This window comes from Pleurodeles waltl, chromosome 4_1, assembly GCF_031143425.1.
Source record: "Pleurodeles waltl isolate 20211129_DDA chromosome 4_1, aPleWal1.hap1.20221129, whole genome shotgun sequence".
In the NCBI taxonomy this organism is placed as follows: Eukaryota; Metazoa; Chordata; class Amphibia; order Caudata; family Salamandridae; genus Pleurodeles; species Pleurodeles waltl.
Window position 1 is genome coordinate 137,217,559 of NC_090442.1, and position 24,531 is coordinate 137,242,089.

General features: G+C 43.4%; 1 protein-coding gene across 2 annotated transcripts in view; it reads right to left on the reverse strand.

Moving 5' to 3' along the window:
- The window catches only part of BRAF (B-Raf proto-oncogene, serine/threonine kinase), a 603,403-nt gene that overhangs the window by 408,320 nt on the left and 170,552 nt on the right, over positions 1-24,531 (reverse strand). For both annotated transcript variants that reach the window (XM_069227907.1, XM_069227906.1), the window contains exons 7-8: positions 24,096-24,215; positions 12,867-13,026 (exon numbers count right to left, since the gene is read on the reverse strand). In XM_069227907.1, coding sequence (XP_069084008.1) covers positions 12,867-13,026; positions 24,096-24,215 — 280 coding nt within the window. The remainder of the gene's footprint in view (positions 1-12,866; positions 13,027-24,095; positions 24,216-24,531) is intronic.

The following is a 24,531-nucleotide window of genomic DNA, read 5'->3' on the forward strand; positions in this document are numbered from 1 at the left end:
AACACCACTTCTTTACCGTCATTTTGATTGGTAACTTGCACTGCCTCACTGCTCACATTCAGGAAACAAACTTTTTCTTTTTCTTCAATGGCAACGCAGCGTTCTCTTCTTCCATAGTAGCTCATTCGTTGCTCCCTTACCCCTTCCTGTCTGGTGTTTTTTATTAATATTTGTATTAACATTCCTACTACTCAAACCGCAAGCTCCTTGTCTGCTCCCCTGTCCTCTTCTACATTGACCTCTTGGATCCCCGAATGTCATCATCTTCCCACAATTTGCTCCACCTTTGCTCTCCCACCCTGCCTGTTGCAGTCTTCATGTTCTTTATTTTAGAATGCTGAAGCTTCTATTTGCTATCGGTCGCCCAAATATCACATATATTTTAAATTTACTGCTCCAGGATTAGCACAGTTTGGACAACTGGTATTTTAATAGTTTAAAAAAATGTCTGCCACCTTATGACGCATACTTAGACATGCACGGTGACACATGTGCAGACATGTCATCACGCTACAGCAGTTTTTTTTCTTTTTTCTTTGCCAATGATGTCCAGCAAAAGAAAATCAGAATATTTTGTTTTGAAGTATGGGCAAAGCTAAAATGTTGGGTAATACCACTGGAAGGGGAGGCCTGTTGAATTTCTTGCCAATTAAATTCCAATGCTTGTTATTTTTAGTTATTCTGAATTATGTGCTGTATTATATGCATTCTCTGTCATCCAAAAACCAGGACAGTCACCTTTTTGTAAATAGCAATTGTTTCTGCCAAATGAATTAGGTCTAATTTTATCATTGTGAAAACATGAAGCTAGCAGGCCTGACCTGTCAATAGTACATATCCTTGTATGTTTTGCTATAGGCACATCTATGGGGTATTCTGGTTTTGGGCAATAGGGTCTATCAGTACACAAATGGATGAAGGTACATCAAAACTGCCTGGTCTAGTTCAGATTAAAGATGCCAGTGCCAAACTGTGAACTTGTTTTAGGGTGAGTAATTTGTTGCACCCTGACTTGATCCATTCTAGTTTCATGCTGTGAAATCTACACAGGATGGTAAGAAAAACAGAATTGAAATGTATCCTCGACCCACAAAATTGTGTCCTAGATGGAAGGAAAATAGCACAAACGTTTTTTACATGGTGTGGGAATGCCACCCCCCCTTATCCAATCATATTGGCCATTCCTGCTGTCTATACATTTTTGTGCAATGCTTTATTAATCGAAGCATCTCAATACAATACACTGCAAAGGGAGAGAGGGCTTGATAGTAAGTCCAGTCCACCGCAGGAGCGATGGGCCGAGTTTGGCACTAGGTAGGTGTCTTTGGGAAGTTCCCCAAATGAAGGAACATATACACTTAACACAGAGAGTAATGTCAAGAGAGGAACCAGCAGGGGAAGCATGCCCAGGAAATATGTGTACCGTGGTAGCGTCACCATATGTCCTGCCTGTACTCTCCCCCACAGAGAGAGGCCAAGTTATGACCACTTCTCGATGTCTTGGTTTGTGCGAGCGAGCAAGGGGTCAAGATTGTCTGCTAGCATGCGATCCAGTCCTCTATGGTACTGGAGACGTGACGGCTTCCATTGGATTGGGAGGTCAGATTTTAGCCACGCTCGTGATCCCGCATGATAAGGGTAGCGCCTTACTCTTATCGCAATTTACCCTATAACCTGACAGTGCTGCACAGTCGGCGAGGATGTCTTGTAGTGTCGGGAGGGAGATCCGTGAGAGTGAGTAACACATCATCTGCGTAGAAATAGATCTTGGCTACACCCCCTGGGAAGGGGACACCTGATATGAGCGGCGAATGTCCGACAGAGGCCGCCAATGGTTCCACAGTCAAAAGAAATAATAGTGGCAATAGTGGACAGCAATGCTGGGTCGCAAACCGTATGGGGAACCGGTCAGACAGGACACCTTCGCAATTCACCTGTGCCATAGGCAAGTCATACAGTCAGCGGACTTTGGCTATAAAATCATCACCCAGGCCAAAGCGCTGTAAGACTGTAAAGTGGTACCACCATTCGATCCTGTTGAATGCCTTTTCAGCATCCAGAGAAAGAGCAAGGGCTTCATCCTGGGAGTCTCTGGCTGACCACAGGGTGTGCGCAAGGATACGTAGGTGGTTCCGGGATCAGCGACCGGGTACAAATCCAAGCTGTGTGTGATGTATGTGGGATGGAATCACCGTCCTCAGGCGGGCCACAGAACCCCTACTAGGATCTTAATGTCCCTGTTAAGCAGTGAGATGGGCCTGTAGCTTCCACAGAGCCTGGGGTTCTTTCCTGGTTTTGATAGGACTGCTATTGGTGCCTTATTAGAGATGGGGCCTAAGGAGCCCCCCCGCGTTCCATCTCACAAAAGGACTTGTATAGGAAATCAACTACGTTCTCACCCGTCCATTTATAGAATTCTGCAGGGAATCTGTCTTCCTCTGGGGCTTTATGATAGGGAAGCCAAGCAATGGCCTGAGCAATCTCTACCTTGATGATTTCCCCGTCTAATAAGGTCCTGCCTTCTTCATTGAAACTGGGGATGTATGTCATTCAGAAAGACAGCAAACCGGGTGGGATCTTCTTCCGTCTCCAGGGTATAGAGGGTTCAGTAAAAGTCTGTGAATTCGCAGACTATGGCGGGCATTATGACTTTGGGTGCCTGAAGACCGCCAGTGCTGGCAGTCATCCGCCCACCATATTACGGGTACTGCTGGATTTTCGCCACACTTTGGGCGGAAAGTCAGCAGTAGTCGTGTTGGTGGGTGGAGGTGCTGGGGCGGTTCCAAACATCAGTCCCGGTCCGCCAGAAGGACACCGCCCGCCGTATTCTGTGCAATAATTCGGCATGTTGGTGTCCTAATGGCGGAGCACTGCTGGAGGTGGAATCGTCCCTTCCCGTTCCCTGCCGGACGACCACCTCCCTGGACCAGGTAAGTCGATCACCCGACAGGGGAGAGGGTTGGTAGGGTGTGGGGTACGTGTGTGTTGTCTGCGTGTGTGCATGAATGTGTGTATGCGAGTATGAGTGTTGTGGTGAATGCGTGTTTGGATGAGTGTGAGTATGCATGTTTAGATTGATGCGTGTATGTGTGCTGAGGTGAATGCGAGTATTGATGCGTGTGAGTGAATGCATGTATGTAAGTGTAGGTGAATGGGTGTATGTGTGGTGAGTGTGGGTGTCTGTGTGCATGTATGCGGGGAGGGGGGCGCTGTACCTGGAGGTGGGGTAGGGGGCGCTGTACCTGGAGGTGGGGTGAGAGTGGAGGAAGGGGGAATGTGTCTGGAGGGGGGTTTAGTGTTTGCTGGAGGGGTGACGGTGGGAGAGTGGTCTACCGGTGACAGGGAAGAAATTTCCTGTCACCGGTAGCCTTTCAGCCAGGGTTTTTGTGGCAGTGCTACTGCCGCAGAAACAGTGGTGGAAAGGCGACTCCTCATACAGCTGGCGGTCTTCCATGGACTGCTAGATCATGGAGGTGCTCATCTCAGGCCCAGCCGCTCCGACCGCCCTGCCGATATGAGTAGAGATGTGAGGGGTTGGCAGAGGCCAACCTGTCACAGTCATATTGTGGCGGTCTTCACCGCCACCTTTGCCTAACCACCTATGTCTTGTGGGTGGATAAGGATATGGTTGTCCGCCGACCGGATTGTTGTAATTGGGCTGCCAAGAGGTGGCTTGCCTTCTCCACCTGCTTGTAATGACGGCGCTAAAGTCATTGGAGGGCATATTCTGCCTTGGAGGTATACAGGGTGTTTAGGTTCATGTTGACCTGTTCTAGACTACGGCAGACTGAGGGGGAGGGGTCCGCAGTGTAGCAACGATGAAGAGTCACTATCACGTCCTCCAATTCTTTCTGTTGGGATAGCCTCTGGGTGCTGGTGATGGCTGCATCCCTCATGAGTTGTCCACGAATGTTCGCCTTAGCAACTGCCCACAGCACCCTCTGGGAAGAAATTGACCCCTTGTTGTTATCTAGGTAGGTGGAGACATGCGAGCGTAGTTGGATTTCACCTAGGGGCATATGGTGCAACATTCGGAGGCTATGGTTTGTGTCCCGGAGGTAAGTTCCAGGTCCAGAGCAAGTAGGACAGAGGCGTGGTCTGAAAGCGCAGCCTCCAGAATTTGGGATTCCCTGGAAGATCAGAAAATAGTCTAACCGAGATTGAGTGCAGTTGACCAGTGACAGGACGGTATATTGCAGGTCTTCTGGGTAGGAAAGAGGTCAGTGATCCACCAGACTATGAACCGATAATATGTTTCCTAGGATAGCCCTGTTAGCATTGTTGCTAAGGTCTAGAGGACCGGTGTGGTCAAGCACTGCGTCCCAGGCCAGATTCCAATCTCCACCCAGGAGGTAGTGGAAGGCTCCAATCTCCATCAGGAGACGGTTAAGTTGGAGAAAAAAGAGATGTTTGGGGCCCGTAGGAGCTCATATTGAGCCGAAGCACAGTATGCATTCACCAAGGTTAAGTTTGGCAAGAATGAAACGACCATTCGGGTCAGACCAGGTCGTAAGGACAGTGAGTGGTAGGGATCTACGTAGAAGGATGGCAACACTGCATTATCTACATGGCTTGGGTGCCACAGATTATGCCGTCGGGCAGCTGTTATGTGGTACCCATCCCACCCAGTCAACACAGTTTCTAGGATTCCGGGTGGGAGAGATGGGTCTCACACGTTTAGATTACAGGTAGTATAGTTCTTTCTTCCATATGAAGTAGTTTGTTAGGCCATTAATATTCCAGGAGATGGTACACAGGGATGAGGAGGCCGTGGAATCCAGGGTAGGCATCTGAGTGGTGGTGGGGTTGAGCACCAGGGACATGTCATGGGTTTTAAGATGAAAGTGAAAATAAAGATGAAAATTGGAGATGAGAATGAAAATGAAAGGGTGGGTCTGGGTGCTGTGGAACGGAGGGAGAGACAGAGGAGAGGAGGAAGAAGCGGAATCAGGGTAGGTTGGAGCAGATGGGCAGGATCCCTTCGGTCGCAGTAAAAAACTAATAAGTCTGTTTTAATGGGTGATACAGGGAAAAATAAAAACAGGAAAGAAAAGTGTAGGAAAGTACCCTCTTTTTGGCATGTTTACCCCTACTTTTGTCAGTCAGTATGCTTTGACTGTTTTCACTGGGATCCTGCTAACCAGGACCCCAGTGATTGTGCTATTTCCCTCTAAATTTGGTTGCCTAGGACTTTGCACACCCCACAATTGGCATACTGGTGCCCCCATACAAGTCCCTAGTATATGGTACTTAGGTACCCAGGGCATTGGGGCCTCCGGAGTTCCCCACTGGGCTGCAGCATGTATTATGCCACCCATGGGATCCTATGAAAAATGAGTCTGCAGGTCTGCGGGAAAAGGTGCATGCACCCTTCCACTACAGGTCACTGCACCAGGTCACTGTAAGTCACCCCTATGGTAGGCCCTCCTACCCAGAGGGCAGGGTGCAGGTACCTATGTGTGAGGGCACCCCTGCATGACCAGAGGTGCCTCTGCGAACTCCATCTTCATTACACTGGACTTTGGAAGTGCAGGAAACCATTTTACCCATGTACCGGACAACTAATGGTAACTCCGAATATGGGCATGTTTGGTATCAAACATGTCGGAATCATACTCCAATACTGTTGCCAGTATTGGTTGTATGATTCCATGCCCTGTAGGGTTCCTCAGAGGACCCCCAGCATTGCCCCTATCTGTCGTCTCGGGTTTTTCGGGCAGCCTGTGCTACTGACGCCCCTCCGACAGGTTTCTGCCCTCCTGCTTCTCAGACAGAGTAAGGCAAAACAAAGGATTTCCTCCTGTGGGAGAGGGAGGTCATACCATTTCCCCTGGAAATAGGTGTAGATGTATTGGGAGGTGTAGCCACTGGTATGCTTTAAAGGGCACATTTAGTGTCCTCCTTGCATAAACCAGTTGCACCAGTCCAGGGACCCCCAGTCCCTGCTCTGGCGCGAAACTGGACAAAGAAAAGAGGTGGTGCCCAGAGCTCCTCCAGATGACCACTTGATTCTGTCATCTTGAATTCAAGGTTGGCAGAGGCCCCTGGGAGCATCTGAGTGGTCAGGTCAGGTAAATGACGTCACGCCCCCCTTCCTGGGCTATTTCGGGTCTCCCTCTTGGGTGGGTCCTCAGATTCGACATGCAAGATGCCTCTCCATTATTTACTTAATCTTCTTGCCACTGGGACTGCAACTAGACCCTTCCGGAACCGACAATCTGCAACTTCAGCGACAACTCAGCTCTACAACATCGTTTCCCCAGCTGTGCATCCTCTGAGGGCGGCGAGTCTTCATTCTGCACAAGAAGTAAGAAAGAACCTGCTTTGGAGTGAAAAAGTCACTGCAGGCAACAACTGCAAGGACGACTGGCTGCGTGGATCTGCTCTCCTCCAGAACTGCGTGGATCCTGCATCACAGGTGGGGGTCTGGGGTGGTCTGGAGTGGTCCTCTCTACCAGCTGTCCAACTTGGGAGACGGTAAGCCTTTGCAGGACAGTACCCCTGTGCAACGCGACTCTTGCAGCTACCAAGGCTTGTTTGCTTCTCCTCCACGGGATCTTCAGGCTCTGTGCAGCCCTGGACCCCAGCACCCCTTCCTGCAAAGCACAGTCTCCTGCCTGCTGCTCCAGTGACGTGGGACTCCTCTTCATGTGTGCTGAGTGGGCCTCACCGAGACTCTTGTGCCTGCTGCCAGTGGGTTGCTCTGGGTGCTGCCTCCTCTTCTTGGGACTCTCCCAGCTGCTGAGGGTCACTACGGACTTCCCTCCTTTGGTCGAGTCCCCAGGGCCTTGCTGGTCCTCTTCAGCCTTGCAAAACTTCTTCTCTGACTCTTGCATTTGCCAAGGCTTGTTGGTGGTTATCCAGCACCACTAACCGACTTCATCTTGACCGCCGACATGGGACACCACTTGCATCACTCCTGGGACTCCTCTTCATCTCCGGTGCTGCACTGCTGGCCTTCTTCGTTTACCGTTGACCTGGTCTTGCATCCACAGACTGGTGGGTAGTGTTACAACCAGACAGTCCAACACGAACTGGACTTGGTCCCCTCCCATTATAGGTCCTCTTCTGTCAGGATCCCCCTTTGGGTTCCTCCAGTGTTGGTTGGGTTTTGCATAGTCCTTTTCCATAATCCTCCTAATGGTTGTGGGGGACAGCCAGGTACTTACCTCTGCTGATCGTTGGCAGTCACTCTGGTACTCACCTCTTGGGGTTACTATTTCCTACAGCTCCCTTCTACTGATTCCACTTCATTGGGTGGGGCACTGTCTGTCACATTCAACTTTTTTAGTATATGGTTTGGCCCTCCCCCTAGGGCCCTCAGTGTTTACCTATACTTTTGCCAATGCTTACTGCTTTCTACATTCTTTACAAATTGCTAATGTGTATATAATAGTGTGTTTACTTACCTTCAGTTGGGGAATTGCCTATTCAGTATTTTGGTATTTGTGTTAACATAATAAAGTACCTTTAGTTTGTAACACTGTGTGGTTCTTTCATGTGTGAGGTCAGTGGTGCTCACCTGTCGCAGTATGACAGGGTTGTGGAAATGGTGACACTTTGACAAGTCAATCAGTGTGGTAGGCATCACAAGATAACATAACAGTGACATACTAGATCGCCCGGCACCAAGTACGGTATGGTCGTGATAACTCTAGACATTACCAGGCAACAGGCATCCGAACAATACAGAGATATTCTTGCACAGAACTATATGTAACTGTACAGCCAGGATGCTTAGAAATAGAACATATGGCAGCCTACTGAAACAATCGACCCTGTGCGGGGCGATGAAAACTATAATAAGGTAGAGCGAAGCGGGGTGTCAATCCCTGCATCAATATAAAGGTACATAAAAAGTCAATCACTTGCTACAACATCGCTCAAAGGCAGGGTAGTCAATAGCTACCCCTAAATAGGGGAGAAGAGAACTTAGTTAATTAACAGCATTGGCATCAACAGTGCAGGTGCAGAGAGTGTACTTGTTCGTTTGTCATGTAGGTGCTGGGAGACTCTGTAGCCGCCAGCCGTTGCGAGAGGACAGTGCCCAGGGATAAAAGTCCGGTCTCGTTCCTGCCCTGAGGGGCGGTGTGGAGGGGATTAAGCAGGACCTAGATTTGTCTCTGCCCTGATACTTGGTGAGGGCCACCACCGCCTGGAGAGCCATATCCCTGCCATCCTACAATCTGGGGGTTGGGGAGGTTGCTCTACAATCCTGCCACATTTTTGTTTCTCGCAAGAGCTCCAGCGGCTGCCAAAGGTGACAGGGAGTGAGGATGTGTCCAGAGAAGGAGTGGCCTTCGGTGTTTCCAGGGGGGCATGTTCCATCAGTTGGTCAAGTACGCTGTCCAGGAATAGACACAGGGCATCCAGATCTAAGAAGTCTCTGGATCTGTCAACTTACGTAACCCACACACGGGCAGGTACTAACAGTTCGAATTTGATGTCCAGTTTTCACAGTTGGGGCAAACAGCAAGAAAGTTTTTCTCTTCTCATTGGTTTCATGTGAGAAGTCGGCAGTGATGCCGATGTTGTGCCCCTCGAAGTCGTATGGGCCAAGGATGGGGGCAGCGGTCAGAAGTTCCCTTCACTTTGTGCTAATGGAAGCAAGTGATCATGGAGCCAACCCATCCCCATGTGTCTTTACGTGGGGGACCCATCCTGTGAGCCCGCTGAAACTCCAGAGGGGGGGGGGAGAATTCAAGGCGAGTGAGGGTGGGAAGGATGTCCCAGAGGAAGGACCTGGTGTCTGTGCCCTCTGCACGTTACGGGAATCCGAAGAAGAGGACAATGTCTCTATGGCTTCTGTCCTCTTGATCAGTGAGCTTGTTTTGGAGGTACTACAGTTCCTGGTCTCTGTCCGGGATGGCATCGAGCCTGCCCTCCACAGTTGCAAGGTGGTGTTCCATTCTTGTCATCGTCATCCTACCCTGGAAAATAGCAATATCCGTTTGGATGGATCTAGATTCCACGGCAAGGTCTGAGATTTTGGAGTCCATGCTTTCTAGCCGGCGACCAACTTTGGTGATCTCCTGTAGTATGCACTCCATCGTGGTACCCTGTTGCAGGGCACATAGAGGTTTCCGCAGGGCTGGAGTCCAGTGGCATCTGTGGAGAGGTCATGGTGCATTGTTGTGAGATGAGTGTTTGGGTGAAGGTGGCCTGGTGGTTCATCGCTGGGTGAAAAGAGGGGGAGCCACACCCCTGCAGCAGCAGTGAACAAGTTAGCAGTCCGGGCAGGTGCAGATGTGCGCTCCAATGGAGTGGTTCAAGTAGTGGCATAGGATTCAAGTCCCAGGTGCAACCACATTATCGGGGGGGTTGAGGAGGGCAGTAACCCCACGGATGTTGTTCTAGAGCAAAGCCTGGAAGAGAGGTAGATTATAATCGCTTGGCCACCCAGAAAGCCAAGATAGAGGAGAGCTGAACCTTGGATTGGGGGGGGGAGAGAGCATCCAGTGGGACTTATAGCCCTGATTTGTGTCCCAAGGGTCGGCGCAGTCAGCAGGAGGAGTATGAGGTCAAGTGGAGTGCCGCAGTTCTTACAGATGTCTCCTTTGGCTGCTAGCCCAGGAACCGGGTGGGGGGGGGGGGTATGAGTCCCATGGGGCTACAGGTGACAGGGTCCATCCTGGTGCCACCATTCAGTGAGTGAGTCTACCTGTGCCGTAAGGAAATCCACATCAGGGCCCTCCTTAGGAACTAGGGGGACAAACATGCAGCAGTTTCCTTTCTCTGAGGGGTGTTGGGTGGGTCCAGACTCTTCATGTTGTTTGCTGTCAGACTACAAGAGGCGGAGTCAGATGGGGGCAGCCAGGTGACAGTCTATGGTCATGCTAGACTGGGACCTAGGGGCGATTTCAGGCCGACTACGATGGAGTGGAAGTCGAATACTCCAAACATGTTTATATCTCTCGTCAGATTAAGAGCCGAAAGCAGACTTCAATCTCTACATATTTTTCATTAATCTGCCACTCATTAGCTATATAGATGAAAGACTACTGTTTGACAAACATGCAAAAATGTAACACCTTTCTATACTAAATGAAACATTAGCACATTATTGGAAAGGGATAAACAATGGAGTAGGCAGGAGATTTTGAGTCTTTCTACCATGCACATAATTCCTGTAATATATCTAGTATAGATATTTGGGAATATTTGTTGCAATCTATCTCTTCACTCATAACTCAGGTGTCTACCAAACTGGAAAAGTCTGGTTAATAGGTGAATAAAGAAAGAAACTGATGTCAGAGTGCAGGACTGGCGCCTTTACAGGCCCCACATGTCACTTCTGCAGCGGAACAGCATTAGTGCAGAGCAGTACAGTGCCACCAACTGGCTGAACAGAGGAACTAAGAAAAAGTTTGTGTATCCAGACCGATGCTTTGGGAATGTGCAAAAGGTGAGGAATCTGTGGCTGGAAGACTAGCAGAAACAAAATAAGTAAGGCCCTCCAGGTCACCAGGCCCAATTAACTTAGCTATTGATATTGTGAAAATTGAGTCTCTGCCGTAGAGTAAAATAGTGTTCACATACTTTGTTAAAATCACTGAGCGTACTATAGCTCCAGATTTGTGGCGAGGCTCAATTGTTCAGCCAATATAAAAAAAGGATCCAGTTAGTCAACCCAAAGGTAACCGAATAATTGCACTATTAGATACAGATTAGATTTTTTTCTAAAGGTATTCCTAAACAATTTATAGGCTTGGTAGCAGATCAGTCAGTAAACTGACAGTTTAGTGGCCCTTCCATTATTAATGAACAATGCTTTAACGGGCTTTGACTCTTTACACCTATACTGATGTCAGCTTTGTCTTCAACCACTTCAAAAGGAATCGATTACTGAAATAATGAAACATATAAGTGAAAGGTAAGGGGTTGCATACAATATTATTAGGGGCTGTCTTTTGGCCCCTATCCTGTTCACTCTGGAAGAGTGGCTGATTTAGCCGAGACTTTCAATAGTTCATCCCTGAAGTTAGGCGTAGACTCATTTCAAAGTAAATCATATGTAAATGGGTTAATTTGATTAGCTACAACAAGTTTGAAATGTTTACTTTTTTGTTCTCGACCAGTATAATAAGAGAACATTTTAGATTCTTAATATGGCCAAAGCTACGATCATATCCTTATACAGGCAAGCACTTAAAAAATGGAAAATACATGGGTGGAGTAAGACAGAACATGTAAAATCCTACATATACTTTGCAGTACTGATTGACAATTCTCTGAATTGGTGTTCGCCCCTTAAAAATTAAACAGAAAATGGCCATTCACATTGACAAAAGACCTGAAGCATTTCAACTCTTATGTTGTCAAGCAACGAGGTAAACAAAAACAGCTTTGAAAGCAAAGATTGAACCTCTCTTGCTTTACTGTTCAAATGGGCCTGCCATTAAGTTGAACATAAATGGAGATACTGAAACCGTTCAATGTTTTGGAAGTTGTTCAGCACCCCAGTGTTGGATCAGACAGAAATGGATTTAACAGCTTTGTTAGCACTGGCCTGTACTCAGAACATTTGGTATGTTGCTTTGTGTACCATGACATACTTAAATTCATTAAAAGCCAAAGCTTACAAAAAAGGCAATTAGAACTGCCTGGTCCCCCAAGTAACACATTTTCAACATATTTTATGTTAGTTATTGGAAAGCCATTGTCTGTTAGTAAAGGAAAAAAAATCTAATTATTATAAAGTCGGTTAAGCACTAGTCCTTCTTCAATGATTTGGAAAAATTTAGTTATTAAAAATATATAGACATATACACCAATTGCTTTTATGACTTTTTGAGATTGTCATGTTCATAATCCATTACAAGAACTAAAGTGAAAATCTATTTTCTCAGCCTTCTGCAGGTGGAAGTGAGATGGTACAATATTGAACAAGAAAGCAGATTGTGTTGTCTATACTACTGTTAACTGAGACTAATGAACATATATTAGAACTGTATTATTTTCATTCTACATATCTACAGTGATCTTAGTATTTGTGATCCTTCCTGCCCACTGTAAAGAATCAGAGTTTATACAAACTCTACCATACCATTTAGGTTAAGCATAATTAAGCTTTTAATCACCATTTCGTTACCTTCTTTTTTGTATAATTTTGACCCAAGGCTGATAAAAAGACAGAGTATAGGTGTAACTCACTATACATGTCTTTCCTAACTAATTGTAATCTTTATTTAAAGCTGTCAGTAATGTTTTTGTGTAGCCTTTGTAATATGATGGAGCTGAATGTACATATTGTAATTCGTTTTTGCAATGTATATCATTGTAAGTGATCTAAATAATTAACATAGTAATAAAGGCCATCTGCTGGACCACAAACTGCTTAATGATTTCAGGAGGTCCTGCCTCAGCTTTTACCTCCTACCTGCTGGAGAGCACGAGTAAACACTTCAAGTAGTGATCTACTGACAGCGAATGAAGAGGTGGGTATAGACATCAAAGTTAACAGCAAATACCTATAAATGTTTTTGTTTTTCATGACAACATACTAGTACTGGGAATGGTACCTCACAATTTCAGATGCCTTAAAGAATACCACTGTACTATAATTTAACAAGCATATCTAGACTAGTTATACAAGAAATAAAATTACTTTGTCACTTCTGTTCATGGCATTAGCCAAAACATTAGTTTTTACTGATGTTATCAGAAAGGATACCTATTTTATTTGCATGATGTCAGTGACAGACCACATACCAGGCATTAATTTGGCCACAAAGAAACATTCATAGGCAATAATTAATATTATTTTTTCACAGATTGTCCATAGGAACACAAGGTTTTATGGACAAACATTTCCAACCAGAAATTCTCTTGGTCATTATATCTAATAAATATTCATGGATACTTACATCAATATTAACAGGCTCAATTGTATTTATATGTACATTAGGTGCTGAAGACGAGCGGTCTCTTTGGCCAAATTGATTCCGATGGTCCTCATCTGCTGGTCGAAAAGGTTGAGGAATTGGAATGGATTTGGATGGGGAAATGCTAGAAAGAGTAGAATGTCTGAAAAAAGCAAATGAAAACAATCACATTTCACAAAGGTTCACAGTTTTTTGCTTGCTTATTATACTACAGTAGTCTATTTTTTTTTTAACAAAAATGAACATAATTAAGTGAATTCAGACTTGAATGTCAAGAACATCTAATAAAAATCAAGCAAAATTATTCATAGTGAAGCCAAAAAAACAAAAAAGTACATTAAAGAAAAAAAAGTGGCTCTGGATTTCAGTGTACAGGTCTAACAAATCACCTACATTGTCAACAGGGATTTTTACAATGTTTCTTGTACTTTTAGTTCTTGCTCTCACAATTTGTCATTTTTGCACATAAAGCTAAAATGGAAAGAATGCTCAAAAAGATTGTTGTTTCTGGTTTAGGTTGAAAACACAAGTGTCCTTTCTTGCCAGTCAGCCCCACTGCGTATACCCATGCGTATATGTATGCATTATCAAGCGTCTCAACAAGTTTTCAGAGAAAAATAACTGGGTACCTGTTTTAAAGGCGAGAGAGCAAGAACTATGAATATTTTAATCGCTTTGAATGTAATCTTTCCTTGGTCTGGCTAATGTCCGTCTTAGCTGGCTGTAAAATGGATTCCATAGCACTAAGAGACCTGGTAATAGGAGAAAGAATATGCCTGACCAAAAGTCAGAAAGTGCATCCTTTGAGAAGATGCATCCAGTTAGTAGTTGAGAAGTGTAAGTACCCACTTTACACATATCAAGTAGAAGGAGCCTGTCTCTACGAGCCAATGATAGTGCCTTAGTTCTGGCAAAATGATCATGATGTTTTAGAAGAGGAAGAACCCTTTTCATGTTGTGGGCACTCAGTATGGCTGAGACTACCGAACCTGACAATAGTAGCTTTTGCTGATTTGCTGCCCATATTAAGACTACTATGAGAAAAGAAAAGTTGATCTTTTTATGAGTCATTTCGACATATAGGGGGTTATTACAACTTTGGAGGAGGTGTTAATCCGTCCCAAAAGTGACGGTAAAGTGACGGATATACGACCAGCTGTATTACGAGCCCATTATATCCTATGGAACTCGTAATACGGCTGGTGGTATATCCGTCACTTTACCGTCACTTTTGGGATGGATTAACACCTCCTCCAAAGTTGTAATAACCCCCATAGTGTGATGCGCACGAACCGTGCTTGCAGATGTGACTGTATTGATGATGGCCGTTTTTGACAGTGAAATGTAAATTGCACAGAAGTCTGGTGCATTAAGAAGTCAACATCCACAGCAAGCTTCCTCTGATGAGAGGCCTCTAATTGCAAGGTATACATTGAAGACACAATCGAACAAGTTACTTACCCTTGGTAACGCTTTTTCTGGTGGATACATAAGCTACATGTGGATTCTTCACCTTATGAATTCTCCCATGCGCCAGCATGCGACAGAAAATCTTCTTCCCAGCCCCCCACGTCGACGAGGACGTCACAATTGCACGGCTCCACGCGACTCCGTCTGACGTCACGCGCCAATAAGAGGTCCTCGCCGGTGTGCTGACGTCAGTTCCCTTTTTTCCATGCCTTCGATGCTAACGGTTTTCTCCTAGCTCTCGCTACTGTTGAAGGTGTTCCATCTTGTTTCTGGTTACAGTCTTGTTTCTTCTGGTTACAATGTCTCCTCCTAGGAAGTCGGGATTTAAGCCTTGTCAAGAGTGCAATTGTGACGTCCTCGCCGACGTGGAGAGCTGGGGAGAAGATTTTCCGTTGGATGCTGGCGCTTGGGAGAATTCATAGGGGGAGGAATCCACAGGTAGTTGTATCCATCAGAAACAGTGTGTTTCAATGCCTAATTTTTAAGAGAGGAAATTCGCTATTATATTCACTTCTGTATTATCTTATTACATGAATACTAAATATTCATAAGCAAAATAAAATGACTGCTAGTGGGTTTTAATGTTTGGTAAGCTTTGGGGTACTCACTGGCTTAAACCCTGTGACTTTAAGAGGCTTGGGGCCGCCTAGAGCCAGCCAAGATGGCTGCAGAGTGGTCAAAGTCCTGCTCAGCCCCTGACAGTCCCGGTAATTCTGGAGGCATCCTTTACTAAAGAGCGCAAAAGACCAGCTTTAGGGCAAAGCATAAGCCAGACGTTGCCTAGACAATGAAGGGACAAGGGTTCAAAAGTGGGACACCCAACAGCCTGAAGACAATAGATTGGACAAGTATGCCTTCCTAAAGGCAGATACCCTGGAGGTCTGTGATTGGGGTAGGGTTGAGACAGTGGTGAAAATACAAAGGAATTGTCTTTGCCGGAACTGTTGGCAACTGTCAAGGAATCAAGATCAGGACTTAAAAGCAAGATAGACTCACCGCATAAGTGAAGTTGATGTGGGAGGACTTAAACATGATGTTGAGAAGGGATGGCACTGTTAGAAAAGTTGCAGAAAGAGAACACAGAGTCCCTTAAGACTCTCCAGGCTGTGGTGACAACTGTGAAAAGGCTGTGGCTACCAGAGAATAGAAGGAAGAGGGCACGAACACAAGCAGCAGGATCCACACCGTTGGCATCCCGTAGGGAGCCAATGGCTCATGTGCAGACCTATTTTTAATATTTATTAAAAAATATTTTAATAGAATGGAAAAAAAGGCTGAACACTTTACTTGGTGATGTGCAAATAATAAGTGTTTTGTGAAACCCAGTTTTCACAAATTATTGTTAATACACTATATGGTTTTATAAGTAAAGTTGCAAGTTAGTGGGAAGGTTTTTGAACATTCCTTGGAAATTTACTATCTGTAAATGACAGTGCGCTACCACATCATGCTTTAGTAATATATTTATTAAAAGTAAGCGTTTTAACAAACTGAGAAACACTCCTGTCCTGATGGCAAAGCTATTAGTAAACTAAGAAGCAAGTCATGCATGGCTCATATGTACCCTATCTGTGGGCTAGATATATTATCAATGGAGAAAACGTTTAGGAGGATATATTTTTTTTTTTTTTCTTACAGCAGAAATGCTGAACTCACATATCTGAAGGTGCACCCATATGTGAGAATGAAGAAAAAGGAGACTGGAAAATACAATATTTGCCTAGAATCACACAATTTGAGACCTGTTTCCGGGTCAAGTACATTACAGTTAGGTTGAGTAGATTATTCAAGTTACTTGGCCTGCAGGTCTAGTAAACTTTTTATGATTTTTCGAGGCCTGCAATGGGTACAACAAATAGTTTGTAAACTCAATGTTGGAATGAAAGGTGTCTTTATTTTGATTAAGAAGCATTTGAAGTTGTTGATCAAAGAGTGTCACCTCGAAGCGGACAGTGTATGATCAAACATATACCCTTGGGGGCTATTATGGTCCCAATACTGATGACACAAAACCATTGACCTTGATTTTACTGCATTTCCCTGACCCTATCATTTTGGCGGGGGATTTCAGGTAGCTTTGAACAATGCTTTGGAAAGGTCTGTAAAAAGTAAGTCGGGAGAAAATGCGAAAATTTTATCCCTGATAAAAAACCATGATGAAGCAGCTGCAGCTATGCGATGTATGGAGAGAGAGGGAGGGACAAAGGCAGGGGTACACTTATGATAACAAAAAATATGGACACCAGCTGAGAAGAGACTACTTTTTAGCCAATCATAATATAAAGAAGTAGGTTCAAGATATACAAAATGTAGGGGCCCATCTGTCAGACCAATCTGCATTCTGTTTTGACTTTAAACCAGATAGTAAGATCGAACAGGGGAGATGGGCGTTAGACTGCACACTCCTGCTAGATGAGGAAGCCTTGAAGGTGATTCGGTTGGAAACAAAGGAGTTTTTCTGCATAAATTTAGGCTTGCTATCTGTAGGCATGGTATGGGACTCCGTTCAGGCTTTTAAGAGGTAGAATTACTAGCTTAGCTTCTTTCAAGAGAAAGGCCTATTATAAAGAGATTAAAGGGTTGGAGCCAAAGTTTGGGAAGTGGGGTTAAAATGGACCCAATGGATGCAGAACCTTGGCGAGATGAAATCGCTGAAGGAGGCACTACAAACAACAAAACATAGGTTGTCAGGAGTTGTGGCAGGCAAAGTTAGGAAAAGATGGGAAGCCAGCATATTAACCCACTCTGAGTACGGGGAAAATTGTGGTAAACTATTAGCCTGGAAGATAAAATCAGATCTAGCTAGGAATTCTACCAGTGAACTAAAATGTAACAAGCCTGGGGCCCTCCAAAGAGTAGTGGGGATATGAATAATGCTTTCTGTCTGTTTTTCGAAGATCTTTGATCAGAGGATCTAGTGGTCACTGACGAGAGGGTGAGAAATTTGGTTAATGATGAAGATCTTTAATTGATGAACAGAACTTTTTTTCCTAACAGCTACATTGAACGGTCTGAAATTGAACAGGCAATTAGGTCCAGCAAATCAGGCAAGGCAACAGGCCCAGATGGTCTCCATCTCGAGTTATATAGGGTGCTGGGTAACAGCATACTGTTGGTCATAACTAGGCTATTTGGGGAGATCTTTGAGGCAGGGATCAATTTACCCTCACCCTGGACTAAGGCGACAGTCACATTAATTTTGAAGCCAGGGAAAAGTCCAAAGAGCTGTGACTTCTACAGATCAATCTTGCTTCTAAGTTGTGACTATAACATTTTTGCAAAGATTTTATCTGAAAGGTTGACTGGCATGATCAGTGGTCTCCTGCATGGTGACCAAAAATGTTTTCTTAAGGGGACAGCCTTGCATGAGTTGACGTATGGCCTGATTGGGTCAGTGATTTGGCAACGACTTACAAGGCGCCTCTGGCTGTGGTATTGTCGGATGGCACAAGAGTATTCAATAGAGTGAAATGGACATACCTAAAAACTATGCTTAAGCTTTTTAATTTGGGGGAGAATTTTGTTAGGATGTGACAAATGATTAATCAAAACCCCAGTGCTAGAGTTTTGGTAAATAGGAGTTTGACTTTGCTCTTTAAGATAACTGGGGGAACGAGTTAGGGGTGTCCATTCTCTCCCTTATTGTTTAATTTGTATATATAACCACTCGTGTTTAAAATTAGAAAGGAGAAGTTTATTCTCCCCTTCAGCTGTAATGGTTGGCAAAAGAAGGTTGCCCTATATGCAGACAATTTCATGGTTTACCCATCAAATCTGTGGATTACTTTATTAGCATTGGAGAGGCAGACCACAGAGTATGGACAGGTTGCAGATTATTCGATTAATAATGCTAAGACAGAAGTTATGGTCTGGAACATACTGTGGAAAAATGGGTTAAATAAGAGGGACTGAGGTATCTGGGTGTAAATATTACACAGGATATTAAGGAACTCCCAGAAGTAAAACATTTTACAATTATGAGGGAGTCGTACAGGTTGATGAAGAGTTGGAAACACCTACCGCTTACCATACTAAGTAGAGTTAAGTTGGTTAAAATACTACCCAGATTTATGTGTATCTTCAATGCCATCCCTTTGATGCTTAAGAAGGAGTGGCTAGATAAGTTACAGAGTAATGTAAATAGTTTCATCTGGGCCTCAAAGGGGGCACATATTGCTTGGAAAAAGCTGCAACAGAAAAGAGAAAAAGGGGTTCTGATAATTCCAGATTTTCAGTATTATGCGTGGGCTTTTCTATTAAAAAAATAGTAAAATGTTAACTAGCCCAGACACCTGAAAGATAGGAAATCTGCTTAAGGCTACTGTAATAGAAGTCTAGGGTGGGGACTCTTGTTTCATATGCAAATTTTGTGATCCCAAACTCTATAAGAAGGTGAGGCTCAAGGTGTTGCAAGATTTGGCAAAAATATGCTGTCACATCAGGAAGGATTTTAGACTTACCTATGTCCATAGACATGAACCTATCTGAGATTCCCAAGGTTCCCAGGATTGGGCCATGGATAAATTGGCATTTGCCCACAGGGAGACACGGATTTCCATAAATGGGTCCAACTATTCCAAGATGGTTCGCTGTTATCCTGGGATGAGTTACGGGATGGGGAAGGAGGTAAACTATCAAGGTTCAAGTATCTCCAAGTTTAAAGGTTGCCTCATAGTCTGGGCACTGAGATGGGGGGGCTCAAATGAACTGGATTAGTCCCTATCTCAAGGGAAACTAAAGAAGAAGGAAGTTGTGAGATGGCACTGGCTGATGGTGGAACTAGCAGACAGAGACTTTCTACTGCTGGAGGGGCCGTGGGGAAAAATACTTGCCAGGGATGCACTTAAGAGAGATATGGCAAGTATGAAATACCTTTTTATCAGCACTGTCAAGTCTGCTTGTTTAAGGAGAAGCCATCCCTTTTCCCTCCACAGAGTGTATTGGACCTCGGAAAGACTATTGTAGTTGGGGTAAAGGCGGAATGGTGAATTGCATAAAATGTGGGCTTGAGAAAGCAAATTATATTCGTATATTTGTGGATTGCCCGGGAATTCATAGCTGGTAAGATGTGTGAAATGTTCTGTGTAATATTCTTACCATTAAAATCCATACTGGTATGGCACAGCATTTTTTGAGATCATGGGTCAAGGACTTTTGTGATCCTTTCTGAATCACAAGTAGGAGGCAGTGTAAAAGATTAACTTCCCCACCTATCTGTGATTTAGAAAGGAGTATATCAATGGTCTGTGATTGCAACACTGGTTGCAAACTACTGATGAATTAGCGATCTACAAAATGAGGTGGTAACTGATTCACAAATGGGAACATTCCCCTTTGTGAATCTTGAAGGAAGCCTTCCGGTGAGAGGAGTATGCAGTGGTCCAGAGTACATGTGGCACTAGCCACACAGAAGTGACTGCTTCCACCCAAGGATGTCTTCCCAAACTGATTTTTTTTTTGTAAAAGAAGCACGTGTGCCTTTTAAGGCCACAGACCGATTTAAAAAAAAATAATAATAATTCCTCTTCCAGACAGCAAATGCAGGGATGGAGGGCTGCATTCCCTGCCCTGGCAGCCTTACTTACAGGGTGACTTGCCTAATTAATATTCATGATTAAGGTTGTTTTGTGACCCCATGCGACTGACTAAACACGTTCTGTGACCTATTCTACATGCCCACAGCCTAGCAGCTTTTCAATTCTGATTTGCTTTGCCTCATTTCTTAATCGACCAGCGAACTCAATAAGGTTCTGGAGAAAAGAAGGTTTAATATGGTTTGCTGGTCCTCGAGTTTGAGACCAGTATATGAAGCCAGAAATTAAACCACACAGCAACCATAGGCAATGAGAACTGGCAAATCAGGAGCAGGACTGATTACATAGTTAACCAGCATAATACCATCATTCAGATTCTCTTAAAAGTCCTCTCTGTCTCCTTGTACATGTGTTTCAGAGAAGCACGGTAACGATGATGACATTTTGTAATTGCCAACCTTGCCTAGCAGGGCAACAGCTCTAGCATCATTTGTTTTTGCCATTGAGGTCATGCATGTTTTCTCTTCCTCACTGAATCAGCTTTTTTCTTTCTTTCTCTAGACGTACAGTTGAGGTGGGATCTGCAGCATGGTAATTTCACTTTGCAGGGCAGTATTGGGGAGTATAGCCAGAGAAGTAGGACACTTGCTCAGGTAGTTTTACTTCTTGAACAAACTAGGCTGTGCGGACTTGGTGGAAACAGAAGTCAGAAAGCATTCCATCAGTGGTATTAATAAAATCAGGAGCAAAGGTCCGGTGATATAAAGATTTAAAAAATCACAGATGTTAAAGAGAGATGTATTTGAACTAGAATATTAAATGGGGCAGTCCCTATGACCAGAACCAAATAGATTTACGTGGTTGATTGGAGAAATTGTTTGCATTCCTCAGACTTCCCTGAAGCAGGCTCTATATATCTCTCATGGTCACCCTGGAGGTCACCAATACAGATTTTGTGGTCTTTCACTGGCCACCAGGACATCTACTTGCATTATGTGCTATCTTATGGGCAACTGAATTTAGGAACAGAAACAATACAGACAGGTGGTTAATTTGGCATTTTTTTTTTTTACTCAAGAGCACTGTGTAAAAAGTGATTGCATGTGTGAAGAAAAAATATTTTCTGCCAGGAAACAGTAAATGAAAAATCCTAGTTCAGTCAACTGAATAGAAAAAGCTAATGTTTGGAAAGGGTTTCAAGGGGAAAAAAAGGCAGAAAAAAGGCCAAACTCCGTGCTCGAGGATCCTCTTTGCCAGGAGCTGAAAACATTTACTGGAGCAACACCCACTGACAGCGCATGATGGGATATACTACTGCAGTGGGAGTCCCATAAGTAGCAGAGTAATTGTTCAGAATTTCTGGACTCCAGCCTAAATTGGCTTGCTTCTCCTTCAAAAAATTTTAGTGAAATTGTGTTTGTGTCACTTTTGTAACTTAGTGACGTTTTACAAAACAAATAAGCAATAAACCTCGTGTTTGTTTTATTTATTACAAATAAATATATTACAAATACAAATATTTTGTGGGAAATGACCCAGGATCCCATGCCGGGGTGGGATAACTCAGTCCTTATGACTCTCAATGTACATACCCTGAGGGAGATTTATCATTGCATTCTTTTAACCTTAACATTCTCAAATGCAGCTTTCCCAAAATTCTATGACAGCACAGATGTCTGTTGGGCCATCTTCCCACTCAATTGTTTCAAATATTATCAAAAACGAGACAACAAGTAAAATGCAGAGGAAAAGACAATGGTTTATTCTGAGCACATGGCATCTCCCTGGGTCTAAAATTGTAATATATACAATGAGTAAATATATACCAAGTTAAAAGAACACAGCTGCACAGTGGACTGTTTCACTGTATTGTATGCTGCTATAGTTACATGCTCCCACCAGCTGTATCTTGCAGACAAAAGTCAATTTAATTATTACCCATACTAAAAAATCTGACCCAATGTTTCTGACATGATATAAACCTGAACAAAAACAATACCTTACACTGTCAGTTAGGATGTTCTGGTGAATGGCTAAAATGCACTACAAGTGCATCAGTACATTTTCCCTTCCCCTTTTTGTTGACACCATCTTTAAATCACAATTTTTCCTCTTTCCACTTCCAAACTGCCTGACTCCACAGTATTATACTGTGCAGCCTAGTTAAAATAAGCTTTTATTTGCTTCTCTATTTTTCCGTGTTGCCCATGAATCCTTAGCCGGCTCCCACCCTTTTCATTTGGACTATACCTCTGTACATGTTTTTTCTGCTGCCACACTTCTCTCATCATTGTCTTGTGATGTGTCACGGAAACAGGCCTCCTTCTCAGAGGAAAAGACCTGAAAAGTGCTTTTGTGAATTACTTAATTACTCTATTAGTACATAGTGAAGGTTTGTTGTGTTCCTTTCTGAAACAGGAAAGAGCTGCTGCATGAACTTTGCCTGGCCCCAGCCCCATTTAAGTGAGACTAAGCAAATAGGGTTAACTTTGATGTGGCAGTGCATACATAGTTTGTTGACCTTGTTTTTTTCCACTTAGTACAGTAGGTTCTATTTGCTGAAAGAAATATCGCCTTTGACAAAATTCTTTTGCATCCTTTTAATAAGTTTAGAATGGAAAATACATAGTGCTCACAAGGTAAGCAAGCAACTGCAGAGATGCTGGGTTTGGATGCTGGATCTGAAAGTCAGCTTGAACCAGGTAGCATGCACCTACTTGCATAGTACTGACATGTGCAATTTAGGTTTACTGTGAAAAGATCAATGTTTGGTTTGGCCTAAATTTTGAACACCTTCTCTACCTGGAATTTATGTAGTTCCTATTTGTGAAATATCCATACAATGCGACTCAGGACATCAGCCTACTTTGTGCCCTGCCTTAGTAGATGCCTTGCTATTAAATATATCTTGTGTTGAAATGTACTGAGAGTCTGAGCTTTCTTCAGCATGTTTTACAATCTCCTTGTTTGCTTATGTAAACTATAGTGGAAGTATTGTTGGTAGGTACCATAAATCTTCTTAACTGAGTGAGTCACCTCAGGAGAGCTGCAGCATTATTTTAAATTTTTAGCAGCCTATTTTGAGGTAGATGGTTCCGTCTCACCTGAAGCTGTTTCAAAGATGTTTTTTCCCTTAGCATGAGACCTCATATGAATTTCTTTTTGAAGTCCTTGAAGAAGAATCCAAATCTTCATCTGAGGCAGCTGTCCTTTTCAATATTAAAGCCGAAAAATAAGTCTTGCCTCTCAATCGTTTAAGGTTTTGGAGGAAATTTTGTTGCATATCTTGTAATTTTTTACTTATGATACAGTTGGAGGCAAAAATACAGTCTTTGAGAAGGTCATCTAAATATAACCTCTCTTTACTACAAAATCTAAAAAAAGGATCTTTTAGTGGTAGCTGGCATCCCATCCTGAAGGAGGTTTTAGAACAAAGACTTAAGATTATGAAAAATTGCAAGAGAATGACTTATCTGACGTTTTCTTAACGGAGATCAATGGGACTCCCTCCAAATATGATGTGGGGTAGAAATCTGAAGGATAGTGACCTTTCAGGTTGTAGTCTTCTGTCTGATTATTCTTTGAAGTTATGCACTATGTTATTCAAGTGACACTGTTCCAGCCTCTATGCTATGTTTAACATGGGACTGCTATTGGGATGTTACAGTGGGACTCCCAACTCGACAATGAGGATAATTCAAGAATGCTATTATAGGAAAAATACAATACTCGCGAACAAATGTTGTTTAAATTGAAGGATAAGGAATATACATTAAAGAAACATGGAAGGACATGGAGGGCTTTCCAAACTTCTAAAATTAGATTTAAATAATACTCCAAGCTAGTGAATCTCCTCAAATTAAGAATAACATCAGTTCAGAGATCCTACCCTTGTGTTCATATGCTTTAACTTTTACTTAAGATGACAGAAAGTCAGATTTTAGATATGCAACGTGTACTTGTTTTATATAATATGAATCTTTCCTCACCATAACAACTGCTAGGTAGTACCAACTGCAGAAACCTTCGCTTTTGTCTCTTGCTCTTTTTGAATGAGCAGGAAAACAGATTTTTTTTAAACAAAAAAATAAGCATCCAAATTACATTTAATCTAAAAGCTGCTAACATTCACCTGTGGCACATAGAGAACTGAAAAAAGAGGTACTGAACACATTTTCTTAGAACATAATTAAAAAGGCCATCTTACCCAACAGAATCAGCAGGAGGCTCGGGGACACTCAATCCACTCACTGAACTGGTCTCGCCTAAGGAAGCATCCTCCTGAGATATTGGATGGTGTTCAAAGAACTTGGAGACAAACAGCAAACTATAAGGCAAAAAGAAAAATAAAACAAAAACAAACCTAACTTGTGCAAAACCCAGAAGTGTCATGATGTAGGAATTTACTGATAATTGTAAACTGAAAAGCATTATCTGTAAGCTTCATTATAAAAAAATGTAAATTAGCTAAAGAAATCAAAACAGGCACCAATTCAAAATTCTTTCATCAAAAGATCAATCTACCTGTCTATTTTAAAGACGTCTTGCCATTTAAAATTTAGTATTAACAAGAAAAAGTTGCTTACCTGTAATCCTAGTTCTCTTAGAGGAGTATCCTCTTCAAAGTCATTAGCACTGAATAA